General features: G+C 37.8%; 4 protein-coding genes across 4 annotated transcripts in view; all 4 read left to right on the top strand.

Annotated features, from left to right (window-relative positions):
• LOC134812848 (protein FAM8A1-like) overlaps positions 1–20,842 on the top strand; it is a 67,963-nt gene extending 47,121 nt beyond the window's left edge. Inside the window, exons 2-6 of the mRNA XM_063820426.1 lie at positions 12,163–12,328; positions 12,463–12,571; positions 19,186–19,315; positions 19,774–19,928; positions 20,143–20,842. Of these exons, the coding sequence (XP_063676496.1) occupies positions 12,169–12,328; positions 12,463–12,571; positions 19,186–19,315; positions 19,774–19,928; positions 20,143–20,302 (714 nt within the window). The 5' untranslated portion in view covers positions 12,163–12,168 and the 3' untranslated portion in view covers positions 20,303–20,842. The remainder of the gene's footprint in view (positions 1–12,162; positions 12,329–12,462; positions 12,572–19,185; positions 19,316–19,773; positions 19,929–20,142) is intronic.
• Positions 107–3,084, top strand: LOC134812810 (transmembrane protein 229B-like). The gene is made up of 2 exons (XM_063820381.1): positions 107–704; positions 1,510–3,084. Exon 1 carries the CDS (start codon positions 151–153, stop codon positions 625–627), a length of 477 nt encoding a protein of 158 aa, XP_063676451.1. The 5' UTR covers positions 107–150; the 3' UTR covers positions 628–704; positions 1,510–3,084.
• On the top strand, positions 3,293–6,505 carry LOC134812843 (AP-3 complex subunit beta-2-like). Its single transcript, XM_063820420.1, is given in 2 exon segments — positions 3,293–5,446; positions 5,449–6,505. Coding segments are annotated over 2 exon segments (3,114 nt in total). The 5' UTR covers positions 3,293–3,295; the 3' UTR covers positions 6,412–6,505.
• On the top strand, positions 7,144–11,077 carry LOC134812844 (proton-coupled amino acid transporter 1-like). Its single transcript, XM_063820422.1, has 8 exons — positions 7,144–7,537; positions 7,680–7,864; positions 8,101–8,259; positions 9,019–9,256; positions 9,440–9,590; positions 9,869–10,025; positions 10,231–10,371; positions 10,525–11,077. The coding sequence occupies exons 1-8, from the start codon at positions 7,294–7,296 to the stop codon at positions 10,690–10,692; spliced, it is 1,443 nt and encodes a 480-aa protein (XP_063676492.1). The 5' UTR covers positions 7,144–7,293; the 3' UTR covers positions 10,693–11,077.
• Positions 20,843–20,990: the final 148 nt, after the last annotated feature.

The raw sequence follows: 20,990 nt of genomic DNA, 5'->3' as shown, positions 1-20,990 counted from the left end.
TATATTATTAATCTCTTTATAATATCCAATTTAACTCTAACACCAACATGTATCTGGTAAGATGATGAAAAATGTTTGTTTTTTTATCAGTAGTCCAATCCTAAACACACTCATATAAAACATTTAAAATCTGCAGCAAGGTAGTTAGCTATGGGGTGTACTGACGTGCCAGCATTTGTAAAGCTGTGGGTCTACTCAATCCAGGGCATCTTCTACGAGATCTGCTTCACTGCCATGTTCAACTTCATCCTCATCAAGCCTGACTTCAAGCTCATGGGCGAGAGCTCCATCTGGTCAGTCTTCATCTACGGTATGGGTGGTCTACTAAACGAGTACTTTGTCTACAACCACATCAAGTCGTCACACAGGGTAGTACGCATGGTGGTTAACCTTGTGTATACCTACGTGTGGGAGTACAGTACGGGGGCGGTACTCGGTGTGTTTGGGGCTTGTCCCTGGGATTATACGGAAAGAAGGTGGAATGTTCACGGTCTCATCACTTTCGAGTACATTCCTGCCTGGTTGGTTGCTGGCATACTGCACGAGGAGATGATGAAACTGATGCAGGGGTTGTGCTGGTGTAGAGAGAAAGCTACTGGAGAGAAGAAGCAAGTTAAAGCTCAGTAGACTTCTATTTGATAGACTTCAAATTTGATAGACTCTAATTTGATAGACTTAAATTGTATAGCCTTCAAATTTATATAGTATAATTTGATAGACTTCAATTTAATTGAAATTATTATAATTACTAGTGTAACCCGGCCTACGGCCGGGATTTCACTGCCGCAGTTAAAAAGGGTAGGAGTAATTACCCGCTGAGTCAAAACCCGCATTAGGTGACCCAATAGTTTCTTAAACAATAATCTCATAATCAGTTATTTCTTGTGGATAATTAAGTCATTATTAGCCATGAGGCACCACACTCCATGATCATAAGGTCTGAACACCGAGTATTACACCTCATCACTCCCGTCTTGAACCGCTTTCTATTTTTATTTAAATCGTTATAGAAATTAACCCTTGTTAACTCCGCACCACACCCGCATATTGTATTTGAAAACACGCATAACATTGTCGTATGAACTCTCTCTCTCTCTCTCTCTCTCTCTGCAGTCCAAACAGACCCCAAACACTAACAGTCCCCCCTCCCCTAATAAGCTTAAGGTATAACATTACAGCGAATCCGGGCTAATCCAATTATGACGCTACTTAAATGCAGCTATAACATATTACACAGTAATGAGAGAGAGAGCAAGCCCCGTAACTCTTGCCGTTCTGCTCACGCAATTTTATGTAACATTTGTGGTACAAAACCATCAATTAAACCACTTACCATCGGCCGATTTAAAAAAAAATTTCCTATGGGCTTCATCAGAGTTTTGTCGACACTATACCGAAAAAATCAGTCCCGTAACTCTTACCGTTTTTTTTGTATAACCGACCGGAAATTACACACGGACAGACAGACAGACAGACACACACACACACACACATTCTGGTGTTATTAAGGTGATAAGGTCTCCTTTATTGAAAGTTAACGACCGAAGTTCATACATTTGTTATCTAAGAATTGTTGTATACAGACACAGACCACAGCATACCTCAAGTTGTATCATGTTTATCATATAATTCATATATTGTTATATGATAGACGGGGACCTATGCATAAGCTTATGGCTGCACTTTTCTAAAGTAGGTTATCATTTTTGACGCATTGTAATTTGTACTTATGCACAATTTCCTATAAATTATACTTAAATTCACATATATGTATATAATAATGATAATAAATGTATTATAACCCTAGGAGTACGATTTGTCTTAGTTGCTTGAATTATTGCAGAGTGAAAGCTGAGCATGGAAGTGTTTATTTACCTTACTACGTATGTGTGAAGCGTGTTTAATAATTCTCCGTTTATTATTGCATCTGTTTGTTAGCTGTTGACCAGCAAATCATGAAGCGACGACCGATTCGTTTGGTGAGTTTTATTTTGTGATGTAACCTCGAATCCCGATTTACCGCACCCTAATTTACCCACCCTCGTGATAAATTACTATTTAATTGTTTACTTCCCCAAATACATCTGGTGAATCGGAGTTTGACTGTATTATGTTCTATGTGAATGATACTTGCAACCAATATACTACCAAGAGCTGCTTGTATTTTTATCTTATTTTGTGGTTTGATTCAACATAATATATATAATTAATATTTGTTTGATTATTTGATATTATAGAATTGTCACTTGCTTGATTATTTTTGTTTTGATTATTTGAACTTACAGTGTTGCCACTTTAAATTGGCCTCCAAAATGGCACCCTTACCGCTTATATTATTACGCTTTTATGTTTTTATTGTGTATTTCAATCGCAATTACTCCGTTCTTATTGCACAGGCCTATTTTAAGTAGCAACACTGTAATTAGTAGATTATTTTATCTTGTATTATATTATCTTATTATACCCGGCTGTCGATAATTGTTATTTTGTACCCATTTATAGTTTCATCAAGCTTGTGTATTTGATATTCGGTTTTTAAGATAACTTTCTAACTGATTACTGATAGTTAGGTGAAATATTTAGTTAATAATATTCCTGAATCAAAGTCGCTGTATACACTGTATATTTATACAGTATACACTGTATACACTGTCGCTGTATGTACTAGAACTTGATACAACCCATTTAAAGGAGTTTCTCATTTTACAGTTAACTTCATAATTCACTAAAGTACTGCATGTATAATATACTTACGTTTATAGTGAGTTATTTAAGTAGGGAAGTTATTTAAGTAAAGAAGTTATTTATTGTCGCTGTAAGAGTTATTTGTGGTAAATTTTTGAATTAGTTTAAATTATTAAGAAGTAACGTCGTTGTTTCAATAGTAATAACAATTAACTGGATTTAAAAGTTGAATAATTCATTGTAATAATATAATTGGTAAGGGGGAGAAATATCCTGGCTGCATGATAATATGCCAGTGCAAAAAAAGGTATAAAGAAATTAAAACCACTCTGCTATGATAATTTATAACTGTATATGCTACAACTTTATATGCTACTGTACTACTTGTATTGCTTTCTCAAACATTCGTAATATTCTCGACTCAATGAATTATAGAAGCTTAAACATTTTACTCGCAATTTGTCAATTCGGCGTTAAAACTGAACAAAAACTAAAACATGTCGATGTGAACTATGGAATGAATAATTTTAAGTGTACTTTAAAATATGAACTTTAATCACTAAGTTCCATTCCTTGTTCCACACGGTTCTTAACTCCTACCTTTCAGACCATGGCAGGAATGGGGGCATTTGTTGCCCAATACGATAACAACCGTGGGGGTCCGGAACAGGGACCCGGACCTCCTGGTTTCGGATCAAACTTGTTCTTCAAAGGTCATCAAACTCTAAAAGAGCAGCTGCAAAGCATGAAAGATAAGGAGATGCTTGAAGCAATGAGGAAGATTGTAGAGATGGTAGCTAAAGGTCAGGATGTTTCCGACCTGTTTCCTGACGTGGTCAAGGCGGTGGTCTCCAAGTCCACTGAGGTTAAGAAACTGGTCTACATGTACCTGGTGAGATATGCTGAGGAGCAACAAGACCTGGCACTTTTGTCCATCAGTACCTTCCAGAAGGGACTAAAAGACCCTAATCAACTGATTAGAGCTAGCGCACTTCGTGTTTTGAGTAGTATTAGGGTCCAGATGATCGTGCCTATCATGATGCTCGCCATTAAAGATTCTGTGTCCGATCTATCCCCATATGTTAGGAAGACAGCAGCTCACGCCATCCCCAAACTGTTTAGTTTGGATCCTGACCAAGGAGAACAACTGGTAGATGTGGTGGAGAAACTTCTGCAGGATAAGACCACTTTGGTAGCTGGAAGTGCTGTCATGGCTTTTGAGCAACTGTGTCCCAGTAGGATTGACCTTATCCACAAGAACTACCGAAGGTTATGTGCTATTGTAGCAGATATTGATGAGTGGGGCCAGTGTGCTGTTATCAACATGTTGACCAGGTATGCTAGAACCCAGTTCCTTGATCCTAACAAAAAGGCTGCAGAAAAAGATTCTGATGAAGAGAGTTCTGAAGACTCGGAAGACAGCGAGGATGATTTCATGAACAGTATGTCAACAGGTACTTCTATTGATGTAGTAGATCCTGATTTAAGATTACTGCTACAAGCGTGCAGACCACTTCTTCAGAGTAGAAACTCTGCTGTTGTCATGCAAGTTGCCCAGTTGTTTTACCATTGTGCTCCGGAGAACGAAATAGTCCATGTTGTTAAGGCTCTTATCAGACTCCTGAAGTCAAAGAGAGAAACTCAAGTCATTGTCCTGACTAACATTACCACCATGTCCGCTAAGTATAGGAAGCTGTTTGAGCAGCACATGAAGTCCTTCTTTGTAAATGCGTCTGACCCGACTAATGTCAGACTTCTGAAACTTGAGATTTTGACTAATATTGCCACGGAAACAAATATAAGTGTCCTCTTGAGGGAGTTCCAGACCTACGTTTATAGTTCCGATAAGGAGTTTGCTGCTGCAACTGTCCATGCTATTGGGAGATGTGCTGCCGAGATATCTGAGGTTACCGACGTTTGTATGCATGGCCTAATGAACCTAATCAGCACTAAAGATGATACTGTGGTCGGGGAAAGTGTTATTGTGATAAAGAAACTACTGCAAATGCAAGCTTCTGATAAGTCTAGCATCATCAAGCGAATGACACGACTTTTGACAACTGTGACTGTTCCTTTGGCTAGAGCTTCAATCCTTTGGCTGGTAGGTGAATATGTTGAAAAAGTCCCTAAATTGGCTCCAGATGTGTTGAGGAAAATGGCAAAGTCGTTTGCAGAGGAAGAGGATATTGTCAAGCTTCAAATTCTAAACTTAGCGGCGAAAGCTTGGATTGTGAACAACAAAAAGATAACTCTCTTGGTACCCTACATCTTAGCTCAGGCCAAATATGATATGAACTATGACATTCGTGACAGAGAGAGGTTCATTAGAAAAGTTCTGTGTCCAAACGCTGAGAACCCAAGTCCTCTGGAGAAGTACGCAAAGAAGTTCTTCATGACAAGCAAGCCTCCTCCAAATCTGAGATCCACCTTTAAAAACCGGGATGAGTATCAACTGGGTAGTTTGTCTCATATGCTTAACACTAATGCTATTGGTTACCAATCTCTGCCTACCTTCCCTGAGGATGCACCTGACGCCACCCTTCGAAATGTTATCGATACTTCATGGGCTGCTCAACAAAAAGAATCAAGATCCAGTTCAGCGTCAGGAACCAACCATAAAACTAAAGGGTTCTACTCCTCTGAGGGAGACTCTGACGAAGATGATTCTGATGAGGAAGACTCTGACTCTGAAGAGGAAAGTGATTCTGAGGAGGAGAGTGACGAGGAGAGCGATGTTGAATCGGAGGACGAGTCGTCTGAAGAGAAGAAAGTGAGGAAGAAGAGTCCGACGACGATGATGATGATTCAAGCGAGGAAGAATCAAGTAGTGACGAAGAAGTTGTTAAGAAAGCACCGCCTAAAGCAAAGACTTCAAAGAAATCTAAACCATCAGAGACTGGCACACTTCTTGATTTTGATTTTGATGCACCATCTGAAACTCCAACTGACACAGTACCGTCAGTTCCTACACCAAGTGTCACTTTGGACGAACTACTTGGAGACTTCGGTGGGATGAGTGTTGATCAGGCTTCCTCCGGTGCAAATTACACTCTGGACAGCGTGCGGACAACCCATGAGCTGCTTCATAGAATGTCAGGAGGAGGATTAGCTGTAGACTACAGCTTCCCTAGATCTGCTGCTTCCTCTGGAGCAGTACCCATTTCTCTTATCTTCAACAACACCACGGATCAACAGATAACTGATGTTAAGGTCGACGATATTGATTTGAAGGGTGGCATAGAATTTACTGGGTTTGATACTATTCCACTCATTTCTCCTGGCCAATCCAGTCAAATTGGAATCAACATTAACTTCAACGATACTCTTCAACCAGCTAATTTTACTCTGTGCTGCAGCAAAGGACGGTTCCCGTGTAAGATCCAACCCCCAGTCGGAGAGATGCTGTCCCCCTTCGTGGTGATTGAATCAGACTTTGACGACATGAAAGGTAAACTCAAAGGAATGCACGAAGTAACTGGAGAGTGCCCTAATCCTGGTAAAGATTTCGGCACAATAAGTCAGCTAGTTTCTGAAACTGCTGCCACCTCGATCTGCTTCTCAGCAGAGGCTGATTGTCTGAAGTTTGCTTCTAAAACTGTTGCCCAGGAGAAGACTTTGTTGATGACTTTGAATGTTGGTGATGTTGTTAAAATAACGGTTAATAGTGAAGCTGTTGTATTAGGATCTATGATTTTGAAGGATATTATCAAAGCGATTGAGTCTTGATTCTACTAAAATTATGATATTATAGAATTTTAGTTTATCTACCTACTTAAAATGTAAAACGGTAAATCTGAGCATAGTTTATCACTTTATCCTTGTTATGACAATTAAGGCTTGTGCTTTATTTTTGGTTGCATGCTGGTTCTGCAACCTCAAAAATCTTTAATTTTGGAAAAGTGTCTTTTTCATTTTCGCGTAAATTATCGTAGCAAACGTAGCACTACTATCGTTTTAAAATAGGTTACACTTGATTTCAAGAATTAGAAATGTATTGTTTAATTTCAAAGGTTACGAATTTCAAATTATCTTTTGTTATTGTAATTTAGGACCGACATTGTGTGTAACATTACTTTGAACTAATTCTTGGTGGAGTTTTAAGATGAATTTCCTAATTAATTTTGTTTACCAATTGATTTTAAATTGACCGTGTAGTCACTGTTTCCAAAAGAACTACCCTTTTGATCATTTGCATCGCCCTTAGAAGTCTTAACTGTGAGCCTAAAAGTTTTATAGATTTCCAAGCTTTAACATAGTAATTCGTGGAAATGTACCATTGATCAATGATCACAAAAGTTTCATAAATTATCGAATAACTCTTAGCACCCTCTCAAATTGTATAATCAGTAGTCAGTGACTACTTTTGGTATGATTACAAATTGCTATGGCCACTATAATTGTATTTACACAGTACCAAATTTATTTTTGCATTATATGTATGTACATTTTTTAAATTTCAATACATTTTAGCAAACTGCCACGTTCAAGAAAAGCTGTTATGAACTGTCCAGCTAAAAAGGTGGTCCCCTGATTAAGTTATTACGCAAAACTACTACAATACAAGAATACACACTCTGACCACCCCTGACGAACATATAATAAAAATATATGTCTTTTTCAAATAAAGAGCACCGGCCATCAGATAGGTCCAGACCTCGCACAAGATCCTCGGACAGCTATGGAATCAGGTCGCCCTTACTTAATCACTCCGGGGACCAGGACAGTATAGAATTGAGTTCTATGAAAAACGATCCTTTCAATCGGAGTCTGAGTATTAAAAGAAATCTGAAGGATGACAAAATCTACTGCTTTGAAGCTTTCGCACATTTTTTAAAAGGAAACATCGGATCAGGTTACACATTATTTTTATTGACGCATTTTTTATTCAGATGTGCATGATGGATAATTATTCACATTTTCTTGGTGCGTATATAATTTTAAACTTTCATAATAAGGTTTAAAGTATCCCGTATTCTAACCCCCACTATCCCCAGGATTTCTAAGTATTCCGTATGCCATATCGCTGGCAGGTTTAGCAGTTGGGCCCCCCTTACTAGCTCTGATATGTGGAATGTCTCTATACTGCATGCTTCTTATCCTGAAATGTGCTGATAAGCTTGGTAGGAAATACGATCAGAAGAATATGGGTTACGGGGATGTAGTCGAACTCGCTTGTAAGGTATATAATAGTTAAAATAAATTAAATCAATCTATTACAGTGCATCGATTTATAATTGACGGTAGAATCGCTAAAATAAGGCAATATTTTCTCGGTTTTTGTCACCTGCAATTGCAATGACACCTCTGATTAGATTTTTGTTTTTAGATGAGAACTCTTACAAAATTTATGTATGATTTAACATTTTATCGTCCGAAGCTACAGTAAAATATAGCTGTTACTTAATAATTTTGCAGGACTATTTCAACAGCGATGGTAAGGTTGGAAGAAGAGCGGTGGACTCATTCCTTATCTTAACTCAGCTCGGTTTCTGCTCAATTTACTTCATCTTCATCTCTGGAAACATTAAAACTGTTGTGGAAAATTACTATCCAGAAATGCAAATCAATATGAAGGTATAAAATGTAATATTGATAAGGATGCAATTTCAACCCTTCCACTTTCACTGCCTATATAATTATCACCTGATATAATGTGAACGGAAATGTTTTTTTCCTGCTTTTGTTGAAATTTAAGGCCAACAAATTATTGTGTAACAGATACAACTGAGGTGAAACTCGACACTAAAATTGTATTGTCGTGATTCATGAATGCCTCTAACAGATCGCAATTATAATGCCCTAAATTCAGCCACCTGATATATACAGAGCTTTACTGTATCACAAATAACAATATTTTAATAACTCTTATTATCTTCTTAATCTATCAGTATCCATATCAACATTTGAGACACAGCTGGTACGAGATCATGATATTATGGTACAGTAAAACCCCGATGTACCGTGCCTCGATTTACCGCAAACCCCGATTAATCGCGGCAATTTTTAAATTTTGTTAGAACTTGAGCACGTGTGCTCTACAGGGGTGGAACTTTATTCAATCATTCTGTATGTCAGTATGTATGTAATTAATTTTTGAGTAAACATTTATCGGGGAATTAAAACCCGATTCCCAATCAAAAGTCATAAATCTTTTCCCCGAATAGGACTTAACATACATAATGTGAACAAACAAAACCCCGATTTACCGCAAACCCCGATTTGCCGCAAACCCCGATTTACCGCAAACCCCGATTTACCGCGGTTGTTCCCCGTCCCCCAAACTCCGCAGTAAGCTGGAGTTCTACTGTATAAAAACAACATGTTGCTCCGCAGGTGTACCTGGTAGTTCTACTCGTCTTCATAATGTTAACTTCATTTGTGTGGAACATGAAGGCTCTGGCGGTCTTCTCTGTTATAGGAAATGTGTGTATATTCACCGGACTTGGAGTTGTTCTGGTGTACATATTCATGAACACTGACTTCACAGAGGACACGTCTAATCTCATTCATGGAAATATTGGCAGCTTTCCTATTTTCTTTGGCATGGCAATATATTCTTACGAGGGAATCGGTTAGTAAATTTGTTTTATACAGAGATCCTATAAATTATTATGGCCCCCGAAGTTTTAGAAATCGATTACAACCAATTATAAGATGGATTATAAATTCAAAATCTGGTCACTTAAATTGTAATAGTCTCCCGCAGTTCCATGACAGTGAAACATTATATTTAAAGTTAAAACCTTATTTACAGGTCTAGTTTTACCTCTGAGGAATGAGATGGTTGAACCAGAGAAGTTCCCACGTCTCGTTATAATTGCAATGTTTGTTTTGCTGTCTCTTCAGATCATATTTGGATCTCTTGGTTTTCTCTGCTTCAAATACGATACCGCTGCTATCATCACGTATGTTATATAACTGATATAATTGTTTATCTCTGAAAACATCTCAGTGATAATATAATGATATTGTTATTTACAAGTTTACTATAATTGTGTAGCTGCGTGCGGACTGTAGTTGAATGTTACCCATTACCGCCATTGGGAATATTATGTGGAAACTAATTATTTTATTTAAGCCAGCTTAACATCTGATTTGAGCCACCAATAGCAAGGATAGCGCACATTTCTTCAATATATTTCCTAAGTCGATGCCACGTCCCCACAACTATTGAAATGTCCAGGTTTAACATGAAGAAAGGAGTAGTAGGTTCGCTTGCTCAGCTAGCAGTGTCACTGTGTGTATACCTCACCTACCCTCTCATGTTCTACGTTCCTGTTGACATTCTGATGGTTCCTGCCAAAGAGAGGTTCCCGGAGTGCCACAGCTTCAATGTGGAGGTAGGTCCGTAAAATAAAAAAGGTTCATATCTTAGGTTGAATTGCAGATTCTGGCATGAATCAAATGTGTTTTTGTCTCATTTGACCTAATTGGTGTTGAAGAAATAAAAGTGCAATGTGTGTTATAATATGTCAAGCTTATGTCGGGCACTTGCCACTGCTCCAAAACACTATTCAGTTTATCGAACCTCGCATAACCTCACAGTTCTGGTTACGCGTGATACTAGTAATGTTAACATTTATGTTCGCTGTCCTCATCCCACATATCGAACTGTTTATCGCTCTGATAGGAGCGCTTGCCAGCAGTTCCCTCGCTCTCATATTCCCTCCTATGGCGTATATCATGGTGAGTATCATTTTCTATTTCTTTATTTTGTGTATTTGTTACTCAAAGTCTGTCGCCGTTACTGAAAAGCATCTGTCAGAGATTTGATCCTAAAATGTTTGAGAAAATGTGTACTAACTACATTTTAGTATCAATAACTAAACCATGTTTCAGGTATTCAGACCCGCATTGAGAGAGCGTAGTATCTGTATGCTGATAATGTTAGTTGGAATATTAGGAACTGTGATCGGAACTACGTTTGCACTAAAAGACATAGTGTGTGCGCTATCTGGATCCCCTGTTGGAGGAGGCTGGCCATGTCAACCTCCCCCGGAGCATTGATCTGTTTTATTGTTCAGCATGTTTTGTGTGTAATCTCTTTATAATGTGTTGTGTATTGAACGCTTTAATGTTATTTACAAATGGGTTAGATTGTTATTTCTCTGAAATTTGAAGTTTGGTTTCTACGGTTGAAAAGGAGGGGTTTTGTATGCTTTTTAGTAGGGATTTTTGATGTATTATTACCTTGATGGAACATAAATTATTTTTGATGGTATTTTTTATATTCAGTCGTAGTTGCTTAGATATTAACAATATTTTGTACTTTTCTAGTTTTCCAGACAATTATTAATGATAAGAATGATATCAGTAAAATAACGCATGTTGCCAAGAATGGATCACGATTACTTTTTTATTCGAAAATTTGGTTATTTGACGTTTCTGTATTTGACACAATTGTTAAAGCTACTTACCCTGCAGTTCCACGGCTCAGTTTTGCAACCAGATTTGCTCACATTTTTTCTCACATTTTTGCGACCGGAAATGAAATTCAAAAATATTTCTCCGCACGGAGAAATATTTTTGATATGAACCAAAACTCCGTGAAAGCAGAAATTTAACCTGGGCGCTCGCGTGGGAAATTTCATTATAATGCACCCACGTGCGCGTGCAAATCTGCGTGCAAATACCAACCGTGGAAACGTACATTGTAAACAAAACTGCCTTCGCGGAGTTTTGCCTTTCAAAACTCTTTTCGCGGAGTTTTGTATCAAATCTGGTCGCAAAACTGAGCCGTGGAACTGCAGGGTAAGGAATCATTCAGATATTACTTCAGAAAATTGCTGTCCATTTTATACCCCTTCTTGCCAGCACTAAACTCCATTTTCAAATTTAAGGTTAACACTAAAAATCCGTTATTCTTTCCAAACCTCCCTCCGCTAAGGCTGCTGAAGTGATATTTACCCTATTTACACGATTCCTTTCCGTTTTCATCAGTTCGTGATTACGATTTAATAGACGGGTCATGATATTTCTGATCGAATGAGTTGTACCCATTTGATAAGATTTGACAAGTTTGGTAATGTTTTGATATACAACAATTTCAGGAATCATTCTGTTGATCGGATGATGTTTAAATTTTGCTTTTAAGGATGACGTACATTTGAAGTGTGATATTTCTTGTACAATTAAGGAATAATTAATGACGTTATATTTTTTTCTTACAAAATCGTTTAACTCTGTCATCAATGGTATAAACATCTTACGTCACCCAGCACAAGAATATCGTGCCCCACTAGTAGGGCTAGGGTTCAGGGTTAAGATAAGGGTTATCGGGCACAAGTTTCTTGGGAAAACTTCACCCTTATTATAATATCAAATATCTTCTGGCGAAGTTCTAATGATGGACCCTTAAAACACTTAACATAAAATACAGCATACCTTGGTTAATTATGATTATTTTTCTCGACTACAGAGACATTTCCAATGTTTCCAGCTATGATACCTACTTCATCTAAAATGGTATAACAACTAGTCAGGATGGATAGGTACCGGGAAGAATGGGGATGTTGGTGGAAGCAGTATGTGAATTATCTCTCAGCATTACCCTCTCCTGCTTATCAGCCACAGATATTGTTCAGAGTTCCAGTCAACTTCCCCTCTAACTTCGCCTCTAATTTCACATCTGTCAGTAACCCCGGTATGTCCATTTAATTGGCTTGATGTACTCTACTTTTTGTTCGACCATTTTGATGTACAACACAGCAAATCTATATCATAGATAATTCTACGGTAGTGGTTGTGGCACTTCCATTGACAATCTATTGATCCTAGTTACCGGATACAAGTACAAAATGGCGACCATTAAACGACGAATTGCGGCGGAGATTATCGATTTTCAGATTCTGATGTTCGTGAAGTACATCCTATTCACCATGCTAGGGTAAATATTCACTTCCTTTTTTGTTTGACCGCAACCTTTATTTCTTTGAAATCAGGCATTTCTAAAGTTGTGACGAATTTTACTGAGTAAGAGTCTCTTACTAAGAGGGATCGATTTCTTTGGTTGGATTTATTCCCCTTACTCTCTTCGAATTAGATAGCACCTGGGTAATTATAATCATCATGTGAATTGCGAGTGTGTTTCTCATTCGTTCTTGTGTACGGAAATTCAGTTTCCGGAAATAGTCCTACAAAATTAGATAATTAGTTGTTTACGTTACCCGCGATAACTTTGTTATGATCAAAGGTTCTCTCTTTCGCGCAAAACTACCTAATTATCGCGCGCGCGTTCTTGCGCGTTCTTTAATTACCAATATTACGACACGTCCGTATTGTGATTGGAGCTGGATGATGCAGCCAGTCAAAAACAATCTTTAAGGCGATAAATGATAATTCATAATAACAAGTTGAACATCAGCTGCAGTGGTGTAATTTGTTCGGCGCCCATTTAAAAATGTTCTTAGGTCCTGAAAAAGTCAGGGCTTTTTTATTGGTCACTGCAGCTTTTTGGCGCCCCCCATGGAGCTTTTTGTACCACCAAATATTTTTTCTCGTCGACTGAATAGAACGTTAAAATTTGGCCGGGTTATGGTACATTTTGCTGCCACATTAGACGGCTTTTCGTGGAAAAGGCCTACAATTCGGGGAAAAACCCTGGCCCTGGTCTTATTGAATAGTGTAAAATATTCAAAGTTGAACCCTGGTGTTAACCTTGTTAAAAATATAGTTAATCTAAATAGTTTTTTCATACGTTCCCATTAAACATGATGTATACTTATCTAGAATTTAAAAAGCTGGGCCCCGACAAAACGATCTTATCAACGATCTTATCAACGATCAATACTTAAAGTTTGGAACCATTATTCAACATCCATGATGTTACCACTGCATCTATTTGACAACTGTGCAGCATCTTACTCCTCAAGGAAACCAGACATAAGTTTGGATATAGCTCGTTTCCAAATACCAATCAGCTCCTCCTACAACTGAGTCTCACACTGTTACTGTTACTAGTGGTAACTGTGGTTACTAGTGGTTACTGTGGTTACTAGTGGTTACTGTGGTTACTATTGGTTACTGTGGTTACTATTGGTTACTGTGGTTACTAGGGTTACTAGTGGTTATCCGCTCCTCTCACAACTGAGTCTCACATTACTAAGTACTAAGGACCTCCACTTTTAGTGATCTACAAGTTAATTATTTGTCTGTCTTCAGATAACGATCTGTTGTGAGAAATTAGATTATATGGAATGCAAAAGTATTCTAGAAAGACAATGAAATCATTTCCAGACCTGTGTGTCCAGACTTTCTAAGACAAATAATCTGAAAATATCAAAAAGAATCTTATAAAATCTTTGAACGGAATTGGAGATATGACTTGAACCTTATATCGCCATTCGATTGGATTTCTGGGAAATCCTGAAATAGTAGCACAATATTGATACTATCTTGTGAAGCTAGTTCTAATACTCTAATACACTATTATGCAAATTTTACTGACATGCCATCGAAATTAACTTGCTCAAAAATTTAAAAACATGGTTTTTTGGACCGGAAATTGGGTTTTAACCGGGTAAACTCAAAACCACTTATAATGAATTCTACGGTCAAAAATATGGAGTATCTGGGGTCCCTAGCGTATCGAGCAGAAAATGCCCGTAAGCCATTCTACTACAGGGCGATATATACAGTGTATGTCGAGATACAGTGTAGAAATCGGATAATGAATACCAGGTCGGTTTGTAGTGTCCAACCAACTAAAGCCGGAATTTAGCGGATTCGAAATTTCGCTATTTATTGGTTTAAAAAACATTTGTCCATCGCTCATACGGCAACATTATTTTTAGCCAAAAATGGCGGGACAATGCACAAAAGTTTTATAATTTATCAGCGAACTCAGTATTGTCGCTAGTAGTCGGTCTAGATGCTGACTTCATAAGAAGAGCAGATCAAGTTTTGTTCCAAAGTTGCCCATGTATTTTAACGTGATTCACTCTGTTCTTACTAAATACCGAATTCCTGTACGTGTATTGCATTTTGCAACTTGGCGCAGTAAATATCATTATATTTTTAACCTTTCCTATTTCAAAATTTACCATCAGAGCGTATTTTATTCGTTTGTGCTTTTGATGAATTCATGCCGACAAAAAGAAAACGGATTGGTCACTGTGATGACCAATATTTTAAGTCGGCATACTTTACTTGAATACAAAAGATATATTGAACTGCTCTTCTAAAGTTTAAACTAAAGATTGATCAATGAATTACTAAGTGAGAAATAAGTTATGCGGCAGTTACTCGATGACCTTTTTGGTGTAGGAGTACCAGAATTATTTTTCTCCATGATAAGGAATTTGTTTTAAATATATTTCGGAGTGTTGCTGTTTTTCTATTTTTTAGAGTGCCTAGGGCGGAAATTGAAATCTTAAATTGTTTAACGATATATTTTAAATTATGGAAAATTACCACTTTCAATAGAAACGAATGTGAACTTTTAAAGGAGCTTTTAACTAAATCCGTCAAATTTTGTCCGCTGATCTCCAATACAAGCAGCAACTTCTCGTGCAATAATCACGCCTCTTCAAAATTTTAAAATTACTGTGATCAATCGAATTATTAACAATGGCTTGAGGCTTGAGTATCTGGGATTGTTAATATAATACAAATAATAAAACCTTTACAAATATAAAGCAAATTAGATGTCTGACCAGTTTCCATCCACCAACAAACCATCGCAACTAAAATAGTTTATTTTAAAACTTAGTTGGGTAAAAGTAGCGCTAATTAAAAAGTGAGCATTTATAGTGCGCATTTATAGTAGCACACAATAATTGTACTAGGCTATTTCGAACAGATTCCTTCCATAGCGCCCATATTTTCCATCTCACAAATTCCTTTAAATAGAAGATATTATAAGGCAGCATTCTATTTTCAGCTGCTAAACTTCTAAGTCTTCGATTCTGAATCTTGCCAAAAGTTGCACCAGTCTATGACCACATTGAATACGCGTAAGAAATGCTTCAGCACAGAATTATTAAGCTCTAGCAGTAACAATTAAAGTGCGATTGACCGTACAATACAATATTGACCGTAATCTATTGTACTCTATATTCTATAATAAGTACTCTATTTTACCGAGAATAAGCGAACTCCCTAAGAATCTCTTGAATTAGGACATGAATCCACTAGCTAGGAGAATCTATCTAATAAATCTATTACCAGTCGCTATACAGACTTGTGCTAAGTGTGCGTTCGGCAAAGCCGCTAAGAGGGAAAATTACGAATTGTAATTCCCATACTCACAATAGGCTAGACTGCGGCACGATTGTTAAAATAAACTTCACTCGAGGATGTCGCCATTGTCGTCACAATTCTGGAAGGCGGAAATTATCTTCCACAAAACCCAGTTCTTCCTGTCAATTAATATCGATCTCGATGAGCCTGATCATTCAGAAGTTCAGATCTATGTCTAGTTAGGATAACAATTTCAGTCTTCTCTCGAAACTGAAAGTTCAATCGAGAACCATCATATTGTTGTGTCATTAATATGGTATTTAGAGGTAAATTGATCCATTGGAACTGGCACCTTGGTACCGGTACCAACATTCTTCCGTTATCTGACAAGAGGGATCAAACATTCCGATCTTAAGTGCTAAAAGGTTTTACTTAGAACAAAAAATCGATGCATGATCGTGCGATCGGTCGCGGTACCTTCTGGGATTCGGCCAATTGCAATCGTAATTTTTGATCCGATCTGGTACGACAAATTTTACTGAACCTGGATCTGCATTCTGCAGTGAAGAAAATAATTAGGCGGCATTTTCACACCAGTCAAATGATCACTGTAATATTAGATATTTTGTCCAACAATTTCCTTTTTGCCGACAATGAAAAGGCAATAGTGATGACAAGAAATAATTTGGGTGTTGAATTACAAGTCTATGAGAATTTATTGCCAATCAAACTACTATTTCGAAACTACTTTTAACGAACTCTACTATACGCTTCGAATAATTCTTGGTCGGGTTTCACAATACGCTATGATCTAAACTTTGAATCTTAATTATGGTTTTTATTTTAGCTATGTTAAAATACAGTGTCTAAGGGATTTCCAAAAATTTCTCCAGTTAAGAAGTTTTGTCCAATAGGCTAACGTCAAAATCATTCGTAGCCTTTTCGGGTTTGTCTCCAACTTTTTTCGAATTAGACTCTTCACACCTTTTACTTGATTAAAATGATAAAAGACACGCGGGTTCTGGATATAGTTCATCAAGTACAATAGACATGTAAGCTTCTAGGCAATGGAGAGGATTCTATCAAAGACGTTAGCTCGTGAAAAGATAAATCCACTGATATTTCATGATCCGCCTCAGGTTGTTCATTGTTCATCGCTCTTTTGTCTTTGATTCTGAGTCATTATCTATATCTTGAATCTTCATCGTCGAGCAGTCAAAGCAGTCAACTCTGCCGAGTCAGGGTCTTCAGTGGTATTTTATTTGTCTTTGCGATGAGTGTTATATCATGATCATTTATTACCCAGCGTGAGCATCGAAGATTCGAGCATAATCAAGCTAATCTAGGCGCTAAAATTATTAAAATTACATTGCATAAAATTTCCCGAAATTCGGGAAATAAAAAAATTTCCCGGTCGGGAATTTCAGGTCAAAAATGGTCGGGAAATCCCGGGATCGGGAATTCCCGACATCGGGATTGACTTCACTATATTAGACTCTTCACACCTTTTACTTGATTAAAATGATAAAAGACGCGCGGGTTCTGGATATAGTTCATCAAGTACAATAGACATGTAAGCTTCTAGGCAAATAGTTGTTTGACAAAAAAGAAAGTGCATACCTTACTACTTAAATCATTAATCACGTCCGTTAAAAATGGATGCCCAAAAACCGCTACATTTTAACGGTCAAGATTTTAACTGCGAAATAACTGCGACTACCCCTTCCTTGGAAATCCCCGATTACCACGAGAAAATTGTTGATTTTTTCGAATATTTTAGATTTTTGGCACCATTCTTGGTTGTAAAATCATCATAAAATACTATCGTCGTGAAGCAAAGAAATTTGCACTTGTAGGAGGACAATTTTATCCTTATGGAGGTCTAGCCTGTATTTCTATTAGCCACATTGTCTTTACAATTTATGACCACATGGCTACGGGAACATCAAAAATTTACTAGGCGGTTAATATTATGATCGTTAAAAATTCCGACTGTTAAAAATATAACGGGATGGCCCAGAAACCGCCAATTTTTACCGCCATAATATTTACGAGAAATATATCCCTTTACGATTTATCTCGCGCATTTAAGAAGTCCACTCAAGTTTGGTAACTTGGCAGCCGATGCTATGATATTGGTAAAATACAAAAGTTTTACAAATTCCATAATAGGACCGATTTAGACGACTTCTCTACCATGTCCTATAATTAAACTTTCTTGACAATCAATCGCAACGAACACGGTAGTACAGCTTCTGTGATTTCCAAAAAGCCCTAAAATTTAAGGCTTTGCAGACCCTTTTAATTCTTCTTTGTTATGTACTTATGTAAGTTTAAATTGTTTTGTCTACTGGACGGCAGAGTTTTCAAAGGGCTATCTCCCTTTCTCTTACTCTGCACCTTCCGCTTCTTACAGGACAAAGCCCCATTTCATACCCAGCACAGACTCGCTAAATTAAGTTCATTTGAGTAGTTTAAACATGATGAGGGAGGGCCCAGAACGATCAGCTGAGTATGTTAGACAGGTTTATTTGTCACCTAACAGGTCTTCCTCATCACCCAATTTGTCAAGCCCCGGACATGATTCAGCACAAAGTTATCCTAGATTCTTGATAGTAACGAGGGCAGAATCCTCCCTCCTCAGTGAACACCCTCGCTTACTATATTTACGAGCAATTTAAAGGCGGATACAATTGAGGCGATTGTTCTGATCTTAAGTAGGTTCATGCCCACAGTAGACAGTCTCAAAGGCTTTGTTCAGTTAGTGATAAAGTTTGAGGTTAGTTTATAGTCGGCATATCGCTATTCGGCATTACCTTTTAACTCTAGACGCGTGAATGTGTCAGGACTGGCGAGTCGCCTCATTAGCCTTTCTGTCATGCAACATTGCTACAATGTCTTTTTAGATTGAGAGTTACCCTAACGACCCGTCAATTTAGCATAACCAATTCGATCCTAGTACCCGGTATATCAGCTATTAGTTATTCCTGGAAATCAACCGGAATTACGTTGTCGGCATTCCACCGACCGGACCAATTCCAATACGCCCTGCAGCTGGCGAGCGCTAAATTGGAAACAAGTCCTCCCGACATGGCCTCAAAATTAGATAGATGACACACTTTACGCGGTACTAAATCAATAATCGTATTTCATCCGTGATTGCACCTGATTGAAATTCTTTACTGTCCTTATCATTGTGGCGTGGAACACTCAATTGAACGACCAATAATTCCATTATCCTTTCTGCTGGCACATGGTCAGTTTGAGGTTGCTATGTTATTAGATGGCGAGAATCAGGCACTTACAGAGAATTAATTTCAGGACGGAACAACAGGCGTTTGTAAAAGCGTTCCTCTTAGATGAGGACTTGGAATCGGAGATATCAATGGACGAGCTGATGGATTTTCTGAGCTATCTGTTTCTTTATTGGGCTATTGTTTTAGTTTATGAGGTACGTAATAATTTGAAGTTATGGTTATTCTAGTTACAATGGACTATAAACAGCTGATAACGAACCGGAACCAACATAACGTTATCTTTGAATATTTGGCAACAGACTCTTTACCCTCTCGATATTATACGCATAACTGGAAGGGGGGTTACAATTTAAGGAAGATAAGTGGAACAATGATTGACTGATCCATTCAGTCAGTTTAATTGAAAATTGCCTTCGATCGGCTGAGGATAAGTGTCTCTGTAAGTCTTCGCCAAGAAAATCAGAACACGGTATCATGTTATTATTTGCAGGTTCCTTCTTCGGCCTCAACTTTGGGTATATGTACTAAGGGGACTATGTAGGTTTTAACTTTTGGATCTGCCGATCTCAGCATGAAAATATCTTTATTCGAAATGTTTCCTCAACTGATATTTATATAACTTTATCTGCCTAATTCCACCAAATATTTTCAGTCCGTGCTATTGTCTTATTCCCGAGACGGGAGAGGTGGAGCAACTATTGGAAAGCGACTAATGGGAATTAAAGTGGTGAAAGCACAAAGTGTGGTCCACCTTCCAGCCACAAATCAAGTAGTCGTTAAGCCTGGCACCGACATTGGATTCTGGAGGTAAACTCGCACAGTAACAGAGAGAAATAGAATAAAATGAATTATTCATCTAAATTTTATTTAGATAGCTAACGATCTCGGCTTGATCTCTTTCACTCAAAAGCGCAAGTCTGCACAGTGCACATTTGAAGCTCTAGAATCATGATCGTGTCCAGGTATCTGATCAATGATCATACGATTCACTGTACCACTGATAAAGAAATAAATATCGCAGGGCCGTATCGCGTACCGCCTTCAAAGATCTGACAACAACTGTCTTCTTCCCCGTGTTCTTTACCATGCTGCACTCGCGATCCGGACAATCATTTTACGATATAACAACTGGGACGATCGTCGTTCAGAAGGAAGGAGAGCCAGTGTTCGAGAGCTCCTGACACCGACACATCTAAGAGAGAAAGAGCTGTTTAAATTATCATTGTCATTGACCAATCCTGCTTTTTAGCCGCTTGTCGAGACAGGTAACGAGAAAAGCAGGAATGTGTTTGAGGATTGCCGAACTAACGTTTAGTTTTATCTGCAAAAGGAGACCGAGATCGGCTTTGATCGATCATTTTTCCGCGAACGCCATGCTTCCGAATTTAAATCAGGTACACAGTCGTTCAGTTATTATACAGAACTAGTTTATTGCATCCAGATTGATCGAGAACAGCTTGGCATTGAAGTTTAACGATTATTTGTTATTTTTAACGAGCATTGTTCACAGCTACTGGGATTAATCCTTAAGAAATGTTGATGATGGATTTGTTTAAATCGTCAGCAAATGTAGCGTTGGCGCTATGCACGGGGTGAGACTGATTTGCTGCTCACTTTGTTAGATCGACACATTTTATTCGCAGAGAATTTCCATAATTGGTATTAAGAATTACGCTGTTTGTCTTTTTTTCGTATTTGTTTTTATTATTCATTTTGGCTGATACTTTTATTTTATTATTGGGCTTCAATTAGTTACTGACGTCGAATATCATGCTGGTTAGGACGTTAAGTACGTCACGAAGCGTACTGCAGTACAGTGCTGCAATTTATTAATAAATTAGTCCTATATACCCTGTATAATAGTCTGCA

Source organism: Bolinopsis microptera, chromosome 3 (assembly GCF_026151205.1).
Source record: "Bolinopsis microptera isolate Bmic1 chromosome 3, MBARI_Bmic_1.0, whole genome shotgun sequence".
Lineage (NCBI taxonomy): Eukaryota > Metazoa > Ctenophora > Tentaculata > Lobata > Bolinopsidae > Bolinopsis > Bolinopsis microptera.
This window is presented reverse-complemented; position numbering and strand designations above follow the sequence as displayed.